Source organism: Gastrolobium bilobum, unplaced genomic scaffold (genome assembly GCF_033153095.1).
Source record: "Gastrolobium bilobum isolate Gb01-03AN ecotype WA unplaced genomic scaffold, APGP_CSIRO_Gbil_v1 utg8540, whole genome shotgun sequence".
NCBI lineage: Eukaryota > Viridiplantae > Streptophyta > Magnoliopsida > Fabales > Fabaceae > Gastrolobium > Gastrolobium bilobum.
Window position 1 is genome coordinate 358666 of NW_026898089.1, and position 18973 is coordinate 377638.

At 32.5% G+C, this 18973-nt stretch overlaps 1 protein-coding gene across 3 annotated transcripts; it reads left to right on the top strand.

Annotated features, from left to right (window-relative positions):
• The first annotated feature begins 559 nt into the window (after positions 1-559).
• LOC133312770 (transcription factor TCP2) lies at positions 560-10434 on the top strand. Of its 3 annotated transcripts, none has more exons than XM_061514031.1 (7): positions 560-655; positions 834-906; positions 1013-1042; positions 1292-1428; positions 1623-1689; positions 1912-3715; positions 10194-10434. In XM_061514031.1, the coding sequence occupies exon 6, from the start codon at positions 2246-2248 to the stop codon at positions 3671-3673; it is 1428 nt and encodes a 475-aa protein (XP_061370015.1). In that variant the 5' UTR covers positions 560-655; positions 834-906; positions 1013-1042; positions 1292-1428; positions 1623-1689; positions 1912-2245; the 3' UTR covers positions 3674-3715; positions 10194-10434. The 3 variants fall into 3 exon arrangements, with proteins under 3 accessions (XP_061370015.1, XP_061370014.1, XP_061370013.1); XM_061514030.1 differs by having other exon boundaries at positions 1013-1094; positions 10163-10432; XM_061514029.1 differs by having other exon boundaries at positions 10163-10432.
• Positions 10435-18973: the final 8539 nt, after the last annotated feature.

An 18973-nucleotide genomic window follows, 5' to 3' on the forward strand; every position in this document is an offset into this window, starting at 1 on the left:
AAAGATAAAATTACTTCATATAATATTAAAAATATTAAATTCATATTTTAATCTCAGCCTATCTTATTTTAACGAATCATACGGAAGCTTTTGACAAAGAGCAGCACATTTATTTTTAAATATAGATATAAATAATACACTAAATACTATATTATACATAAAAAAAGTAAAATAATTGAAAGCTTTTCAGAAGAACAAAGAAAGACCACCCACTTTAAAAGAAGCCCAAGGGCACATGGCAAAAGGTCGCAAAGGGGGAAACAAAAATTAAATAAAAAAAAATTCCTATATCAACCAAACAAATGAACAATAATCTGGCGAGAAGAAAAATTCGAATAGAAGTCCTCGAATAACAACAAAGTTGATGCAAATTAATCTAATTTTAATATTCAGTTGATTATTATATTATAACAAATGCATATATCATGAATCAATCAAAATAATAATATTTTTTTTGGCAAGGTAAATGTGTAAATTAGAGAGAAAGCAGGGCCAAAAATGTTAAGGAATGGAGTTACATAAAGTATGGAACGGCGCAGTGTCTGCCCTTTCCCGATAAGCCCGGTGGTTTGTTGGAACGAGGAACAATCTCCTCTCGTCCATGTTCTTCTTCCTCACTTCATGTTTCAGCTTAATACACTTTGAGCTTAACCTTGTACTCTCTCTCTCTCTCTTGCACGCGCGCGCACACACACACTCTCTCTCAATACACCGAATTTTCCATTACTTTTTATTATATTTTTTTTCCTTTTTTCTTACCACTAGAGCATTCTTATGTCTCTCTTCTCTCTCTTGCTCACTCTATAACCAAAGTTTCATTTTTACGTGTGCAGAGAAAGAAAAAAAGCTACTTTTAAGTATGAATCAAACTCCAAATTCAGCTCAAAAGCATGCTTCTATGTTTAGGTAGTGGATTTGACGTCTTATCTTGGACATAAGCTTGTTCATTTTAGATAGAGGGAGAGTAAAATAAATCTTAACTTTTTTTTTTCTTTATGTTTTGCATTTTAAGGTACACTTGAGAAGCAAGCAAGAACATTTGGTAAATTCAACCATTCCTGAAGGAAGCTACTTCTGTCTCTATTTGATTTTTTGTAATTCTGATTTTCTTTCAAATTCATATAAATTTAAGTTGGATGGAAGTTTTTACTTTATTTATTTATTTATTTTTGTTGACAAAATGGTGGAACGTATACTTATCTGAAAATGTTATGCTTTTTAATGAGGTGAAATTTGCAGGTTCTGATTTTTATTTTCCCTTTTCATTTCGTTTCATTAATGGGAAATGCAGGCACACAGATCTGTGAGCTGTGAGAAGAACTCACTGACTCACTGCAATTGTGTAATCAACACAGGGTTTATTTCTTGTCCCTTTCTATGCTCGAGAGCTTAACACCTTTCGCCGAATCCGATCCAACAGCATTCAAAGTAAACAAGCTTGAACCACTTTAATCATTTTATTTAAGTCTAACCGGGCAATTCAGATATAGTGGTTACATATTTTTAGAATTGTAATTTGCAAACTAAGCCATAATGAACCTTTTTGTGTTGTGCTGTCTAATGAGATTTGCATAATGTCTGCTATGAAATACAAGCAGAAGCTAAAAGGGTTTTTTGCACAGATCGGCGACCCATATGCAAAATTTGCTGCTTTAGCTTAAAAACAAAGCACAAAGACTCAGATCGAAGGTACCCTTGTGTTAATGTTTAAAGTTTTTAATAAAACGTTTAGGCTTTTACTTTTTAGTGTCTGCTGTGTAATAAGTGAGCCTGAGAATGTTCTGAGAGCTTCATTGAAAGAAAAAAGAAACAAAAAAACAAAAATTTCTCTTGTTTTTCGGTGATGATAATAAAAGTTTTTTTTTTGGGGGTGCTCTTGTGCCTGTGGTGTTTGTTGCTTTTGGTGTGCAGGAGGTGAGGCTGAGGCTCTGAGACAGTAAGACTTCTCACTTCTCAGTCTTTTGCTTTTGGAAGCTTTCTGCAACTGAGAAAAAGCTTTAACGAGGGCTCAGACTTGGACGGTGATATATCGGTGCGTAAAAAAAAGGCCTTTTTATCACTACGCAGCCAAAGTAGTCTCTGAATTATCGTCATCAATGCAAAGCACATAGCAACCTCACCAAACCCTGCACTCTCTACTACCTCTATTACCCTCTCTCTCTCTCTCTCTCTACTTTCTATGAGGATAAGAGTGGGGGGGTTGTCTAGCTTGAGCTTCTGTTGTTGAAAAAGGCATGATTGTGATATGGAGGAGGATGAGATTCAAGCACAGGCGTGTAAGTTCCCAAGAGTTGGAAATGGTAGAAACCAGTCAAACAAGATCATAGGTTCCAGCAGAAGAGGGATTGAGCAATACCAAGATGAGGAAGAAGATGGAGAAGTGAGAAGGAGAGGAAGTACTTGTGGTGGCAGCGATGGAAGCACAAACCTTTTCCAAAGTGGTTGGCACCACTCTTCAAGAATAGTAAGGGTATCTCGAGCATCTGGTGGCAAAGACAGGCACAGCAAGGTCATGACTTCAAAGGGTTTAAGAGACCGAAGGGTTCGGCTCTCGGTGACCACAGCTATTCAATTCTATGACCTTCAAGATCGCCTTGGTTATGACCAACCCAGTAAAGCTGTTGAATGGTTAATCAAAGCTGCAGCAGATTCCATTCATGAACTCCCTTCTCTCAACAACACATTCCCCGATACGCCAAAGCAACCTAGTGGTGAGAAAAGGCCAAGTGATATACAAGGCTTTGATGAGGTAGATGGAGATATGATCAACTACCACCATCAGAACCAAAGCCAGAACCTTTCTTTGTCTAAGTCTGCTTGTAGCAGCACTTCGGAGACAAGCAAAGGCTCTGGCTTATCCCTCTCACGGTCTGAGATCCGTGTGAACCGTGTCAAGGCAAGGGAGAGAGCAAGGGAAAGAGCAGCAAAAGAAAAAAAGAAAGAGAAGGAGATCAAAGAGAACGAGTCTCGCATTGCACATCATCATCATCACCACCACCCCATGTCTCAAACTACTTCCTTCACTGAGCTCCTAGCTAGTGGGATTGGTAGTAGTACAATAACAGTTCCAACCACTACAAGTCCCAATGGTTCAGTTCATCAGATCCATGGTGGTGATGAGCCTAATCTATTCAACAAGGCAACAACAGCCATGGACTACTTTAACTCAGGCCTTCTGGTGGGACCTTCCTCTTCAAGAACCCATCAATCATCTTCTGATTTCTCAGGACAAATCCAACTGGGACATTCCCTTCAGGTTTCACCATTCACTGGTGAAAATGAAAACCACTCAGATCAACTTCAGCAGCACTTCTCTTTCATGCATGACCATAATAATCATCATCATCTTGTACCAGCTGTGGTTACTTCTTCTTCTCAGCCAAGCGTGAATGAATACAATCTCAACTTCACAATATCTTCGGGCCTTGCTGGTTATAATAGGGGGACCCTTCAGTCCAATTCTCCGTCTCTTTTGCCTCACCCGCAGAGGTTTTCACCTTTAGACGGATCATCCAATGTACCTTTCTTCATAGGAGCTGCTCCACCTGCTGCTTCAACCATGGTCGACAACAATCACCACCTTCAGTTCTCACCAGTCTTCGATGGTCGCTTGCAACTCTGCTATGGCGACGCAACCCGGCATTCAGATCAGAAGGGGAAAGGCAAGAACTGAGTTCCTGGAACACCGCATTTCTCTTGCTTCATCTTCTTCCTGGTAAGACCAAAATTTAAGCCCTTTCATCTTTTTTTTTTTATGTTTTCCTTACATTTTAGATTTATTGATAAAACCATTTGTCATTTTTTTTCCCCTCGGAATGTTGTTTATGTTTGGTAATGTTATGATATCTGTGGTTAATTTGCTGTCCTTTTTTTTTCCCTTCCCCTTTGACATGCTTTACTCTTTGGTAAACCTAGGAGGATACAAGATAATTAATACTTAATGTGATAAGTTATTCTAAATGTTTCTTTTTCAAGCTTATTTTATCTATTATTTTACAATACACTAAATCAGAATTTTAATAAAAGAGAGAAATAATAAAAGTTAATTGAAATTCTGATCGAACGGTGTTGAAGAATGATAAATAAGATAGATATAAAAAAAAGCAGATAGAATAATATATCCCATATTTAATTATGTGTTTTTTATTTTTTTTAAAAGATAATGCCAGCTTTTGAATTTATCAATGTGTTGTGTGCAATGCCATGAGCCGCTGGCTTTCTTGGTAGTCATAAACAAATTGGCCACTGAACATAGTTTTATGAGATGCTATCTGTTTTTATTTTTTTATATTTTTTTGTCTTTTTGTTAATTCCTGCATGGATTGCAGTGAATAGGGTTTTCCACTGGGTTGTCTCCTCTGTTGTTCTATCTTTGTCCTTGGTTCCCCTTCTCTCTGGCATCGGTGAGTCCGTGCCAGATGTAAGCTTTTTTTGTGGCAAATGCCATGCGTAGATTAGATTAGGCACGGTCGATCACTTTGTTACAAAACCAAAGTCTAAAATGGCTTTACAATCCCAATTCATTTCACTCCCCAAGCTAGCTACACTACATGACATGAATCTAATCGGCGCGTTGTCAGGTCCTCCTAGGCAGAATATTAGCATAGTTAATTGGACTTTTTTGTATGGTGAAAGGTCCATGCACGTAGGCAGAACTTGACTCTTCAAGCATAAAAGTAATGGATTCTCAAACAAGTGTCTACATGCAGACAAGGAGTAATCTGTACTTCTGTAGTTAACAAGAATAACCCACTTTTTAATTAGTAGTTAGAATGCTAATTGAAAATTAATATTATTTTTACATACTTAGGCTTAAATTTTTTTTTTTTTTTTATGTATAATAAACTATTAGATGATACATTGTTTATTATTTTTTTTGGAAATATAAATTCTGTACTCGCCCGTATATATGTACTTTTTTTTTCTTATTATATGAAATTCATCAGTCTAATATTCATGTTACCACTCGTGTGAACAGAAAGAATATATCATGATTCTTACTAAGACGTATTTGTCTCTTCATCACTGAATGATTGAACGTAGAAAAAAATAATTAAAAATATAAATGAGAATTAAGAAGACATAAAATTTAATTAGAACTGTACTACTAATTATGCATGAGTTCATTTTTGACAAAGCTAGTTTTTTTGATCTACCCTCCAAAAAACATCTTCGTTAAAAAAAAATCTAGGGGGCATAGTAGAGTGGAGAGATAAGAGACAAATAAATAGTAGAGAATATGTTAGTGAATATTTGTTTATATTTTTTTGTTGGTATGAAAGGGAAATCCGGAATGTGCCATGCCTTGTAACTTCAAGGCATGCATGTTCCAAATCAATACAAAACTACTCTCTCACAATTCCCTTTCTCTAAATCTTTTGTTTCAAACATATTTTACAGCATTTTCCTATCAAATTAAGCCCATAAGAAAGAGGTACTAAAGCTATATTTCTTGTCCCACCAAAGATAATTATAGTAGTTAATATATTCGTGAGAATACTCTATTGGTCTCTCAAGATTATTGAGATGAGAGAGCTAAACATGTGGAGATGCAGGATGAAGTCAACTCATTTTACTAATTACTAATTGCTAATTTTCATTAAGATAAGGCAAGCATATGAGTGGTGATAGAAGCTTATTTTTCGAAAGGGAGAAAACCAAAGGCCAAGTCACCTTTTGAGATGAATATATATGGCAATAAAAGACAACGGTGACATCTTAAAATTGTTTAAAAGAGGGTAGCCACAAATTAATTTTAAATGCATTCTATAGAGAAGAAATTTATATTAAATAATCAAATGTTTGAGGTGAAAGGAAATGAAAAATCAAATGTTTGAGGTGAAAGGAAATGAAATCAAAAACTCCTTGTGGCCTGAAGCAGGCACTAAGAGCTTAGGATAGTAAAATCAACTTTATGAAGTATCTCAATTAGCTCACTTTATGTCAAGATGAATGAGCATTGAGACATCCAGCTAGTCAGTCTGTACTTGGATGATGTAATCTTTACACAACAACCAAATGATGTTTGAAGTTATCTAGTGAACTAACTAAAGAGTTTGAGCTAACGGACATCATCATCACGAGGTATTATTGTTGCGATCACAGCAAGTGCACTGGTCGTACAAGTAATAAAATGATGAGTAGGATATCATCTCCACAAGGATTGATCTATCAAGTACTATTTTCACTACTCTACCAAAGTTGGATCAACCGAAATAATAATTGTGAATATGATTAAAATATAAAAACGTAAGCTATAACTACCAAAGAACAATCAAGAACAAGAACAAGAACACAAACTAAAAATAGGAATAAAGATTAATTATGCAAAAGCATAGCTAGGGTTTCAACTTCTCCAATTTTCTCCTAATCAGTCTACCCTTTCCTTCAATTAACATTCAAACTCATGTTGAAAAGTTCATAACAAATTAATTAAATCCAATCTCTTGGTATTTCAATTCTTTAACCTATTAAGAATGCTAATCCCTTAGTAATTCAGCTCAGGGCAAGCATTAAGAACGATGAACAAACACAATCATAGGCTCTATTAGTCTATCCCTAGATCAAACAAAGCCTAATAATTATTTAGATTGGAATTTCACATCAACGTCTCTATTGTCATGCAAAACTCAAGTTTCCTTCCATGAGTGGTCAATTCACAAAAGAATTAAGAATGAAACGCAGAATAATTGAATAATATGAAAGTTTAAATATTAAATTGAAAGGAAAGGAGTAAACATAATTAAGAATTCATTGGTTCCATTTAACCCTAACTACAAGAAAACCTAGCTTGACATAGTTAGAGAAACTAAGAGAATAAATGAAAAACTAGAAAAATCCATAAAAGAAACTCAGTTGTCGATCTCCACGGTGAAGCTTTGATCTTTTCCTTTGCCTCATCCTCCAAGAATTGTGCTTTTTTCCCCAAATCGCAGAAAAACTGATACTAATTCGCCCCGTTTCGCTCCTTTTTTAATGAAAATATTCATGGGCCTTTTTACGAGAAGCTTGCCGCGTTTGTTCACTGAAATGAGCAAACTAGCGAGAATACTGAAAATTACGTGCTACTGGTGTCCTGCTTGCTCAATTGCTTGCTAAAGCGATCAACTCAGCGAGGAAATTCAAGATGCTCGCTTGAGCGAGCAAGCCATCAAGAATGAGGTTGCTTGAGTTTCGTCCTCCAGGTTTCCTTGATCTGTCGTTGCTCCAATATAACAACTTTAACCTGAAACCAATACATTTTCAATCAGTATCTTACCAAGCACGAAAACTTTAAAACTCTTTTGCATCTAATAATATTTACCATGTTTTTGACCGTGTTAAACAATATTTAACATACTTTTGGCCCGACACCTAACAACTATCTTGGAATTGAGGTAAAACAAAGGCAATTGAAGCAAAGCCATCCCCTGTTGAGATATATAGTCCCGCATTGATTATCTGGGCAACTAATGAGGCCTTTATAAGGCCTTGGGCACTCCCACCCCTTGAGCTAGCTTTTGGGGTGGTGTATCCCAAGGTTCTTAACATGGTATCAGAGCTTGAGCCCTCACCGCCTCCCACTTTAAAAAAGTGAAATTAAAAATAAAAAGCACAAAAAGGTAAACAAAAATTGGGCCTGTGCAATTCCACGCTTCTAGCCCAAAGGGCTCTTGCGTGAGGGGGCGTGTTGAGATATATAGTCCCGCATTGATTATGTGGGCAACTAATGAGGCCTTTATAAGTCCTTGGGCACTCCCACCCCTTGAGCTAGCTTTTGGGGTGATGTATCCCAAGGTTCTTTACATCCCCTCCGTTGTCTTCCAAAAGTTGAAAATTTCCAAATAAAATTGGTTGGACATTTTCCTTTTTCAAGAAGTAATAAAAGAAATAAAATAAAAAATCCGCATTTAAATCTTTGCTTGTCATGCTGATTGCGTGCATAATTGTGGTCGTTGGTCAGGTTACAATCTTAACTTGGCAATCTTGTATATCTTGAAATGAATATGGGACTTTATCCTGTAATACTTGAAACTCTTCCTTAATAAGAACAAAAGATATGATTACAGTGAAAATAAAATAAAATTGAAAGATATGATCTACTATAAGCATAGATGTGAAAGTCAGAGCTAACCTCAAGTAGCCGTTAAAATTGACCAACTTCATTTGATAAAATGAAAGCATTGTTGGAAAAAGTGTAGGCTGTATTGATTTATTGAAATGATTATTGGTTGAAAAGATTGTAATAAGACATTGAAAAGGCTAAAGGAATTGGAACAGAAGGAAAGGAGAAGATGGAATGGATAGTTATCATACATTGTTGTAGTAGTGGTAATTCTCATAAATTAATTCTTCCCTAACTCTAAGCTTTTAGGTGAAAATATCTACCTGCCTTACAAAACTCCATAATATTTATTAAAAAATAGAGGGACAACAATCCGCTGATACCATATCATAAATCAACTATCTCAAAAAAAAAAAAAAAGTCATCATGTTAGTCTAGTGGCGAGGGATTTAGATAGCTTGTATTTGATTATATGTTCAATTTCCACCAATATATATAAAAAAAACTATCTCAAAAAAATTTAAACTGTTACGTAAAGATAAATAAATTATTTTTATATAAGAAGAGAAAAAAATTGAAATTTCTATGAATGTGTGTATTATATTTAGTTTTTGCCATTTTGAGTTTAATGGTATCCAGTTCATTCTAGATTCAATAGCAAAATTAAGCTGGGAATTCAATATCAATCCATATTTATATAGGGATAAGATTCGTTTACAAATTTTTTTTGCAAATTACGCTAAGTGCGACCGGTCGTACACTGCATGATTAAAGTATGACTGGTCGTACTTAGTGTAGTTTGTAAAAGTTTGTAATCAAAAAAGTTTATAAATATAACCTGTCCCATTTGTATGATTCATAAAACATGGACAACACTTTTGAGTTTTGACAATTTATCTGGCGTTATGGTTCTATAAGAATCTATGCTGAGAGCAAGATCTAATTATTAAAAGCATATCACTTATTCGCTTAAGTTTTTAAGTGAAATGATTGTTTTATATAATATCAGAGCTAGAAGTGAGTTTGATCCTCACCGCCTCTAATTTTTTAATAGAATTAAGTCAGGACAAGTAGAATAAAAAAAGAAGAAGAAAAAGCTTGTGCAATATATATACTTCAAGCCCAAAACTTTTCTTCGAGGGCTTAAGCTTTTAGGTAAATGGTTGCTTTATGGCTATAACTATTAATATATTTTTTAAAAGAGAAATAATAAATAGGCAGGATCAACCTCTTGATTTTGGTACTTAAAAGCTGTGGCTGTTCAATTAATTGCTTTAATGCTTTTGTTCAAATGCTGGCTTCAGTATCAGTTCGTCCTCCTTCTCCCCGTATACGGACCTCCTCAAACAAGTGGCGCCATTTTCTCTCTTTCTTTTGAATCTCACTTAGTCCTTTGCTGGGGTTGAAATGAACCCAGAGTTCCTCGCAAGAAGTTGTACATATGCAGTTCCTGAAGTATATAGTTTGATTGGTTTACAGGAATATAATGCTTCTATATACCCATATAGTTTGAAAGGTGCCCCATTATGACATGTTGAGCTCTAGGTTTTCCATCTTGAACCATAATGAAGGCTACATTTGAAGGTTCTGAAAATAATAGCTAGGTTATTAGTGATATTTTATATACTGCCTTTTTTTTTATGATATTTGCTTGTGTTGTGACTGATTCTTTTCTTGAAGGTGTAGTATGATCTTAATGTTAAAAATCTTGAGGAGTTAAGTTAAACTTGATGCACAGTTTATTATAGTAACATGATTGTTACGACTCATCTAGCTGAAGACAGTTTATTTTTCAACACTATTTCTTGCTTTTATTTTCATCCAGCTCTGGGAGCATGCATCTTTCATACTGCATCTACGGCTTGGTAGACCATAAAACCATAGATCTTTTTAAACAAATTATTGAAGAAATCTTTGTCTACTTATACCCTGTTGTGAGGACATTATATATGCTTTATTTGTTATTACCCTAAGTATGATGTTCATTGCCAAAACAATTTCTTGGGTAGTGTGGTCTGTCTTTGTTTATGCCACCTCTCCTTTCAATAAGCATCTTGGAATTGCTCAATGTTTTTGCACACACAATTACTAATATTATTTATTTATTTTATATTATAGGAATTCTACATGGTGGTCTTTTTTTATGTAGGAGCAACAAGCAGTGATACAAGCTTCCCTTCTGCAAAATGGAGGAAATACACAATGTTGTCATCAAGTGTTGGTATATTCTTCTTGGATAATTTTGAGTCATTGAATTACATTGAGTATTTGGATATTTGTTGACTTATGCATGCAGATTATTTTATTTTGGAGAAATGTAAAAGAATCTTGATTGCAGTTATTCTTTTGATTTCTACAATTAATTTTGTGTCTGTGCCGTTGGTTGAGAAAAGAGCAGTAAATCAGTCCACCAAAAGAAACTTCTTATAAAGGCAATTTTCTCTTGACAATAATCATCAATTTTAGAGGTTTTTCTACCTCAAACGATCATGATAATTTTATCATGATCATGTCATATAAATCTTTTTAATTATTTATTAATAAATCAATGGTTAGTAATTAAAATAAAAAAAATTGTCTTTTCCATTTTACGAGCTGTTATTAAAATTATGATGAATAACTGATTTTTCATATGATATGTAAACGTTTAGTGACAATATGTAAATCAACATAAATAGTGAATGATTTTGTCAATTACATGACTTGATTTACAAATTATCATTAACCAAATTCTTTCATAGGTAACCGTTTGGTTTAAAAGAGATAGAGCCAAGCCAATATGCTAAGAATCAAGAATGAATGAATGGTTCTAAAATTGTCACCTTGTTACGTAGACAATGTATGTGCAAAATAAATGTAGGGGGTGTTTGTTACAAGTTTTTTTTTTGGATTTCAGTAGTAATTGTATTTATCCACGTTTGGTATAAGAATTTTAAAATTTTTCCGGGAATATGATTTTCACAGAATTTTATTTTGTGTGTAAATTTTTAAAAAATACCATCCAGGGGTGGTATTCTAAGATTTCTATGGCAAGGGAAAATTTAATACAACTAAACATAGCATCAAGAAAATTAACCCAATATTCTCAGGAATATTTTGGTCTACCAAACAACTTTTTGGTAACATTCCCAGAAAACTCATCTTCCCATCATATTTCTGAAAATCGTGATTCCCAGATAAAAAAAAATTTCTCATCTACCAAACACTCCGTAAGTTTATTACCCGTTTGCCCTTCATGCCATGTTCATTTTTGGGCCAGTGATAGCTTTGCCGTTGGATACTTGGATCCCAGAACGTAGCAAGTCTACTATGTTATATGCGCCTTTGCAAGATGCCCAAAAACTAATCACCAGCATAGTTATGCAGGCCCAAGAGGAAAGTCCAAAATTGAGATTGAATCATCATTGTTTGAAGCTTTGCTGCGTATCATAGACCCAATTAATTTTTTATTTTTTAATATTTTTACCGTTCATCAATTAACTTTACTAATCCAACTGGAATTCTGTTCTAGACGATTTAAACTCTCTCACGTGTCACTTTTGTTCTTGTATCATCCAGAATTTTCTATTAAAAAAAAAGTATAAATGCGATCATTTTAGCTAAATAAAGAATTAACACAAATATGCTAATTAGTTCTTTTTATGTGATTATTTTGTAGGAAATTGTTATTTTGAAAACAATTAATGTGTTATGTGGTCATGAAAACAGAATAGATAAAATCTGAAAAACAAACTGGGGTTATGCAAGAATTGTACAGGATTCAAATGGGTTGATTTGGTATGGTGTGAAAATGATAGTAAAAAATTTATGGGTGATTTTTATCAGTAAAATTATATTGAAAATCAATTTACGAATTTTATTTCCATTTTAACCCTCATATAGAAATGACCCTACGATGAATATAATTATATTCATATATAAAATTTTTACCATAAATTATGCACAAACTACTGCATCTCAATATTTTTTTTCACCTGTCAAACTCAAGTAATCACATTAGCAATTGTGAGAGGTGTGCTAGGACAGGTTATGTAAGCAAGCTTTGGTAAAAGGATATGAACTTATTATATAAAAAAAAAATGTCTCCAACTCATATGGATAGTTTTTCTAACATCCGATCATTAAAAAAGAAGAGACTAGTCTTTACTTTTTAACATAAATTGTGCATGTCAAATTGAGAAGACAAGGAATCCACAAGTTCCTTGATCACATTGTTTGTGAATTGTACTTCGTCTGTATTCATTCTATTGATGAATTAACATGAAAAATCTCATTTTAGTTGATAGTTTTCTTCTTTAAAATATCTTCCTTAAATTTCTAATAATACATTAATAGATGATGTATGCTATGAATTAAAAGAAATGAATGACTAGCAGCCATTATTTAAAGTAACCTTGTCATGAAAATGCTAATGTAATCAACAATAGAAATATAGATCTAATTGCTTCTTTCTCACAATGTCACCTAATAATTTAAGCTTTAAATTTAGTTGATTGCGTCACAACCTAAAGGTCAAATGAGAAGCTACTGCAAACATGAAACCATAAACTTAAGAGACCAAAGCCACAAAAGTTGACAAATCCCATCTTCAGTCTTTTTAGAAAGGTTAGAAAGTTGCAAGTGCCACCTGAAAATGCTCCAAAATGCTAGTGTGATGATGCAAAGTACAATTATTAGATAACCCCAAATTTTTTTTTTTTTTCCCTTTTCACCTGCTTGCTATATTAATTATGTTATGTCCAGTGGTTCACCCCCTCTCTGTCACAAACTCTGCCGGCATTAATATTAGCATGTGGGGGCTTATTCACCGTTTGCTGTGTCCTATATATATTCTTCCCACTTGGATGCATCTACTTTTGCACAGAAATTTTTAAAAGAACATTAAGATAGAATAAAATAGAAGCGACATCTTCGATTATAATATGGGATATGGCTCCTAGCTATATATAAAATCACCAATATATATAATGATAAAAAAAAAAAAATCCAATAGTTGATCAGGTGGTAATACTGAATAAGAGTTATGTTACACAAATATATAATATAAAAATTATTAATAGATTTTTATTCAATAAATTTTGTTTTCAAATGAGATAATTATTTTTTATGGTATTACACAGATAAATTTGTAAAATATTAAAGAAAAAAAAGCAAAGAAAGGGGGGAAAGGAGCGTTGGCTAGGGGCTGAGTCAGGAAATAATTTTAGTCCGTATAAATAAATCCTGCTAGGTAAAACTCAATTAGTGGCAAGATCGTACTAATTTTGAAAACTTAACCAATACCAAAACTGTACCATAATATTTAAAGAAAGTCAGTGGCAAGACTCTACCATTTTTGAAAACTTAACAAATACCAAAACTGTATCATAATATTTAAAGAAAATCTATATTATTTTTAAAAAATCAAGCCAGTGTCAAAGTCCGAGCTAGTCGCAACCTGACTCCGTCACTTGACGGTTATGACTGAGCAAGAAGCCATGTTTCTTGCAGTGTACAAGCTTGTGTTCGAGTCACAAAGTAGAGACCTCATTTCACGTGGATTGTAAGTGTACAAAGGTAGGGTACCTCATGTGACAAACAGATAAAGCTAGAAGCATAAACAGCTAATTACATAATAAAATAGGGATTTGCATTTGTCATTTAATATGACACAATAAATTTTCCTACACACAACATTTTGTAGGGCTCACACTTTTTGAAGAAAAAAAAATAAAAAAAACTACGGTACATAAAATGAATCTCTATAACATTAGACAATAACTCTTCTTACAATGTAGCTCTTATAAAACTCAATAAAATAACTACCAATATGAATTATTGTTAGAGAACGAAAAACAGAAAGAAAATAGAGGTCGGTCCTAGAAAACACACTTGCTCTGTCGTCACAACTGTAATGCCTGCAATTTCTGTTAGCTATGAAACTTGAGTAGCAGGCAAATAATCGATCAAATCAAAGAAATAAAACTTCAGAATATTAATTTGTTTTGAAAATAAAAAAGTAAACCTTTTCTTCAAAGTTAATCATATTTATTATAAGGGAAATAATACTCTCATGCTACATGAGAGTAACATTTTTTCCTACACAAATTCGTTTTCCGTGCCAATTAATTTTTCTTTTCTTTTTTAATATAAAAGATGGGACCAACATTTAACTCCTCTCTACTTTTTTCTCTCCTACTATCCTACAACATGAGAAAACTTAAACCCTTATTATAATCACGTTGACTTAAGAAGAAAATTAAGAAGAAATGATCTTTTCTCAAACACACAAGAAAAAAATTCATAAAACTGAAGTTGAAATACAATATTTTCTAATCTATATTATATATTAAAACGTAGGTTGCAGAAAGTTTTCACTTAAAAAACAAAAAAAGTATCCTTTGACTTAACCTTAATTATTATATTATATTTTAATTTTAAAAATATTTTTTTATAAGAGAAAATAACTATTTTTTTCAATTTTCTTAGTTGCGGTAGAATTTTAGTTCATTGCTGACCAAGGAAATACATTTCAAAAGTTTTTAAATATCAAAATTTCAATTCAATAATATTTTTTAAGAGGAAGAATATTGTAACAACCAAGTAGTGTCACTATCAATATTACTACCAATCAATTGCACCGTTAGATCGATTATGTTGATCCAGCGATTATATTTATTTCCATCTTTGTATGATTATGATTCCCCATATTTAAAGTGAAAGCATTAAATATAGGAAATCATAACCATACAAAGGTAAAAATAAATATTAAATATTAAATATGGAAAATCATAACCATATAAAGATGAAAATAAATATAATTGTTAGATCAATATAATCGATCTAACGGTGTTAGTAACACTACTTGATTGTTACAATATCCTATCCCATTTTTTAAATAGAAATTAGAGTTTTTTTTTTTCGTTTTTCTGATTTGAATTTTTATAGGTAGTTTCTAATAAATACAATTAATTAAAATTTATGTATTCAAAACTGATTTTAAAAAGATAAAAAAATGCAACCAAAAAATAAATGTGAAACCCTAAGGCTATGTGTTATAAAAATGTTGAGCAACACCAGGTATTGCGCAAATGTTTTAAAATTGCAACAGGTTCGTTCCATGCTTATTTATAAGCAGTACTGCATTAGAATTTGGGTTTTGCATTTGCACATTGATAAAGACAGCGTAACTTAATTAAGAATATGAGCCTAAGTGGAATTTCCATGGATGAACCATGACTGCTTCCGGAAGCACCTAGATTGATGATTGAAAGAAAGAAATGGCATTGAGGTAAATGTCTATCTAATTGACCAAACATGACTATGACCCACCTCTTCTGTTTCATTATGACCATAATAATATAATGAAATGGAAACTTGTCTATGTAGACAATGACTACTCATTCTATTTTCAACACCAGACTCTAACTTCTGGAGTAATTCAGGCCTCAAAATAAGCTCATTCTCCTTCAAAGTTCTCTTATCTGTCGGATATATATTTTCCACTGGTTGCCTAATGTTCCTGGGAACGATATTTGCTTCTACAATGCACCATACTTGCCTTCAAATGCCCTTTTTCTCGTACTACTTGTTCGATATAAGAGCGTCGTATTTAATATTGGGTCTAGTGACAAATTTTTTTTATGGAGGATAATGGCGAAACCTTGTTAGAAATAAGTGTGAATAGTAAGAAGTTTCATGTCTATTAGAAATGTTTTAAGTGAGTATCATATAAGTGCAAAAAATATTCATGCAACTTGAGCCTAAAGTTTTGAGTTGAGATGTGGTGTTGATTTATTTATCGTGGTTTGTTATTTGTCTATTAGTAAAAGATTTCTTTCTTGTAAGGGTTTTGGGCTCTTTCTACCATTCTTATCCAAATCAAATTTTTTTGTGATGAGAGATAAAATTGCAAGTGCAATATTCCATGTAAGAATAACAATCTATACGATAAAAGAAACAAAAATCTTGTTCACAACTAAAGACTTCTATGAATTTGAAGGCGGATCACTTTGTATATGACCAAAAACAAGATAAATAACCCTTAATAACGTGTTTGGTAGGAAGATTTTTTTGAGATACCTAGAAAAGTGAAGGAGGGTTTCCAAGAAGATTATGTTTGATACCACATTTCAGAAAATTTATCCGGGAATCCGTTTTGTGTGTAAATTGTGAATGAAAATTCCATTGAAGAATACGACCATGCCGGGAAAATAAAAAAAAAATAGATGAAAAAGATGACAAAATCAAGAATCTTATCCAATATTCTTGGTATTATTTTTTACCTACTAAATAGTTTTGTGATAACATTTCTAAAAAACTCATTTCCCACCATATTTCCGAAAATCATAATTACAGTATAAAAAATAATTTCTCTTTTACCAAACATCCCTTTAACTTATTTGAACTTGAAAGGGGATAATAGCACATCCTAACCCTCTCTAGCTCCTCCACTAAAGGAGGAGATGCCCACAAGGGTGCCAGATGGGGATAGGGTTTGCAAGGTTTGCACCTATAACGTGCAAACCTCTCTATATATAGCTAAAGTTTACCTGAGAACAATAATGTTTTGGTAGGACACAACTTTTTTTTTTCTTTTTGGTATTCAATAGGACACAACTTCTCTAACGGATAAATGACATTATGTGATAATTTGCGTTGGAATGTATGACAACCTGAGTGCTAATCTTTTCCGTATGCTGGTCCATAACACAACTTTCATTAAAAATAAATAAATTAAAACATGGTATTTTATTCATGTTTAGTTTGCACACTAATACCATCACTTTTTTCATCTAAAAGAAATAAGAAATAATAATAATGAAACAATATGATTAGAAGCCCAAAGGAATAACTATTTCGACTACAAAAAAATTCTTTACTTTAATTATAGTTCCTTTACACCCGAACTTAGCCTCTACCAGATAGGTAATTCGAATGAGAGAGAAGAAGAAAAAATGAAACTCAACATGTTTGAATACCGTTTTTAAAAAAAGTTTTTTTTTTAAGAATAAAAAAATAAAGAAATTTGTTAGGCAAGGTCTGTTTTATAAAAAATAATAATTAAAAACTATAACTGTTTTTTTATTTTTAGAATTAAATTTAGAAAACATGTCTGACTTATTTTTATTTTGTGTTTTTACTTTCAACTTTTAAATAAAAAAAACACATAAAATACTTTATAACTATTCTACAAAACAATTTTAAAAAAGGGTTTGTGTTTTCTAAAGTTACTTTAGATAACTTTATCTAATGTTCACTAAAACGACGTCGTTTTGGGACGAAAATCATGGTGTTTTTGTAATATTAATTTATTTCAGAGTTATAATAGTCTTTATCATTCTAATTTTTTAATTTTTCAACCCCAAAACGACGTCGTTTTGTTGAACATTAACAAAGATGTCTAAAGTAACATTAGATACTTTTTTCCCTTTAAAAAATGGAAAAAGTGTTTGTCATTTTAAATGACATAAAGTTATATCATTTTAAGAGAGAGATAGATACAAAAAAATATTTTTTATTTAAAATTTAAATTAAAAAAAATCACTCACTTTCTCTCCCTCCTTGTGTATATCTCTCTCTTAAAATGACATAACTTTTATCATTTAAAATGACAAACACCAAATTCAAAAATAAATAAATCAAAACACAGTCAAATAGACCTTTTGTGTTCTCTACCCCAGTACCCCTTCACGCTTTCCATTAGGAGGTTGTGGGTCGGCGACTCGGTGTGGCTTTTCAATTGAGCAACTGGTGAACCGTGAAATTTAAGTTTGTAGCAAATAATTTTAAAACGCAACAATAATGTCACCACATTGCTGTATACTTCTAACATATTCTCTTAATAATTCTTTCAATAATTGATAAAAAAAAGTAGATCAATTTATTATTTAAAAATACAAAATATTTAATACTTTTGTTAAATAATTAAGAAAATTGTTAAAAAATTAGCTATGAAGATTTGGAATTATTCCTCTTGCATAATGATGATAATCATACACTACTCACAGCTGATAACAGCCAAGACTCTACTGTAATTGTTTCTTAATACCATCTTAGATTTTTATTTTTATTTTCTTAACATCCTCATAGTCATAGATACAATTTTGCAATTATAAGGTAGGAGTCATATACTACAGCTGTCAGAGTCACCAAGTATGCTAAATTTAAAGTCCACGATATCTGAATAACCAAGTCTGCTTGCTATATTTAAAGTCAGTACCAATCCCGAGGGGACCATGCTACCAAAAATTAAAGCCAGAAAGCTTGCAGTTTTGACACGAAGTAACCAACGATCAAAACCATGGACAGGACACCCTGTGAGATTTAAAGAAACCAAATATATCCATCCCTATATGGAACATGGTATCAGTTCCCAACCAGCAACATCAACTAGCTGTTACTGGCACATTATTTTCGCATTCACTTGCCTATAATTGCCATTCAAGTTGCGTAGCAGCCACTATTTTTTATTACGTTATAACACAGCTATACGCCAATTACTACTTCTATAAACCTTTTTATACTTTTAAATTCCGTCATAACAACCAAGTCAAATTTGGTTTAATTCAGGTTTGCTTCATAAACTCAACTTAAACTTAGCCCTTTACAAAAAGAAGAGTTTATTTTATAGCTCAGTTGACACCATGAAATTAAGCTTGATCCCAAAATCACCCCTAATCAAATTAATCACAACCTAATCAAATTAATCACAAAACGATGAACCGATTGAAATATCTCAAAAAACAAAAAATCTTAAATCCTAATCAATAATTTTTTGAATTTTATACATTTTTATTTAAAAAGTATTTAATAATATAAAAAACATGAATTTAAATCCTCACATGTTAGTAAGTAAAATGACAATGTTATGTCATGAGGGAAATAAATAGATAGTGAACCCTACACTACAAGTATAATAACGAGTCTTATTATAGTTTTAAACTCCCG

What these genes read in the sequence shown, in the direction of transcription:
- LOC133312770 (XM_061514031.1), top strand. Translation starts at nt 2,246, where the DNA reads ATGGAGGAGGATGAGATTCAAGCACAGGCGTGTAAGTTCCCAAGAGTT.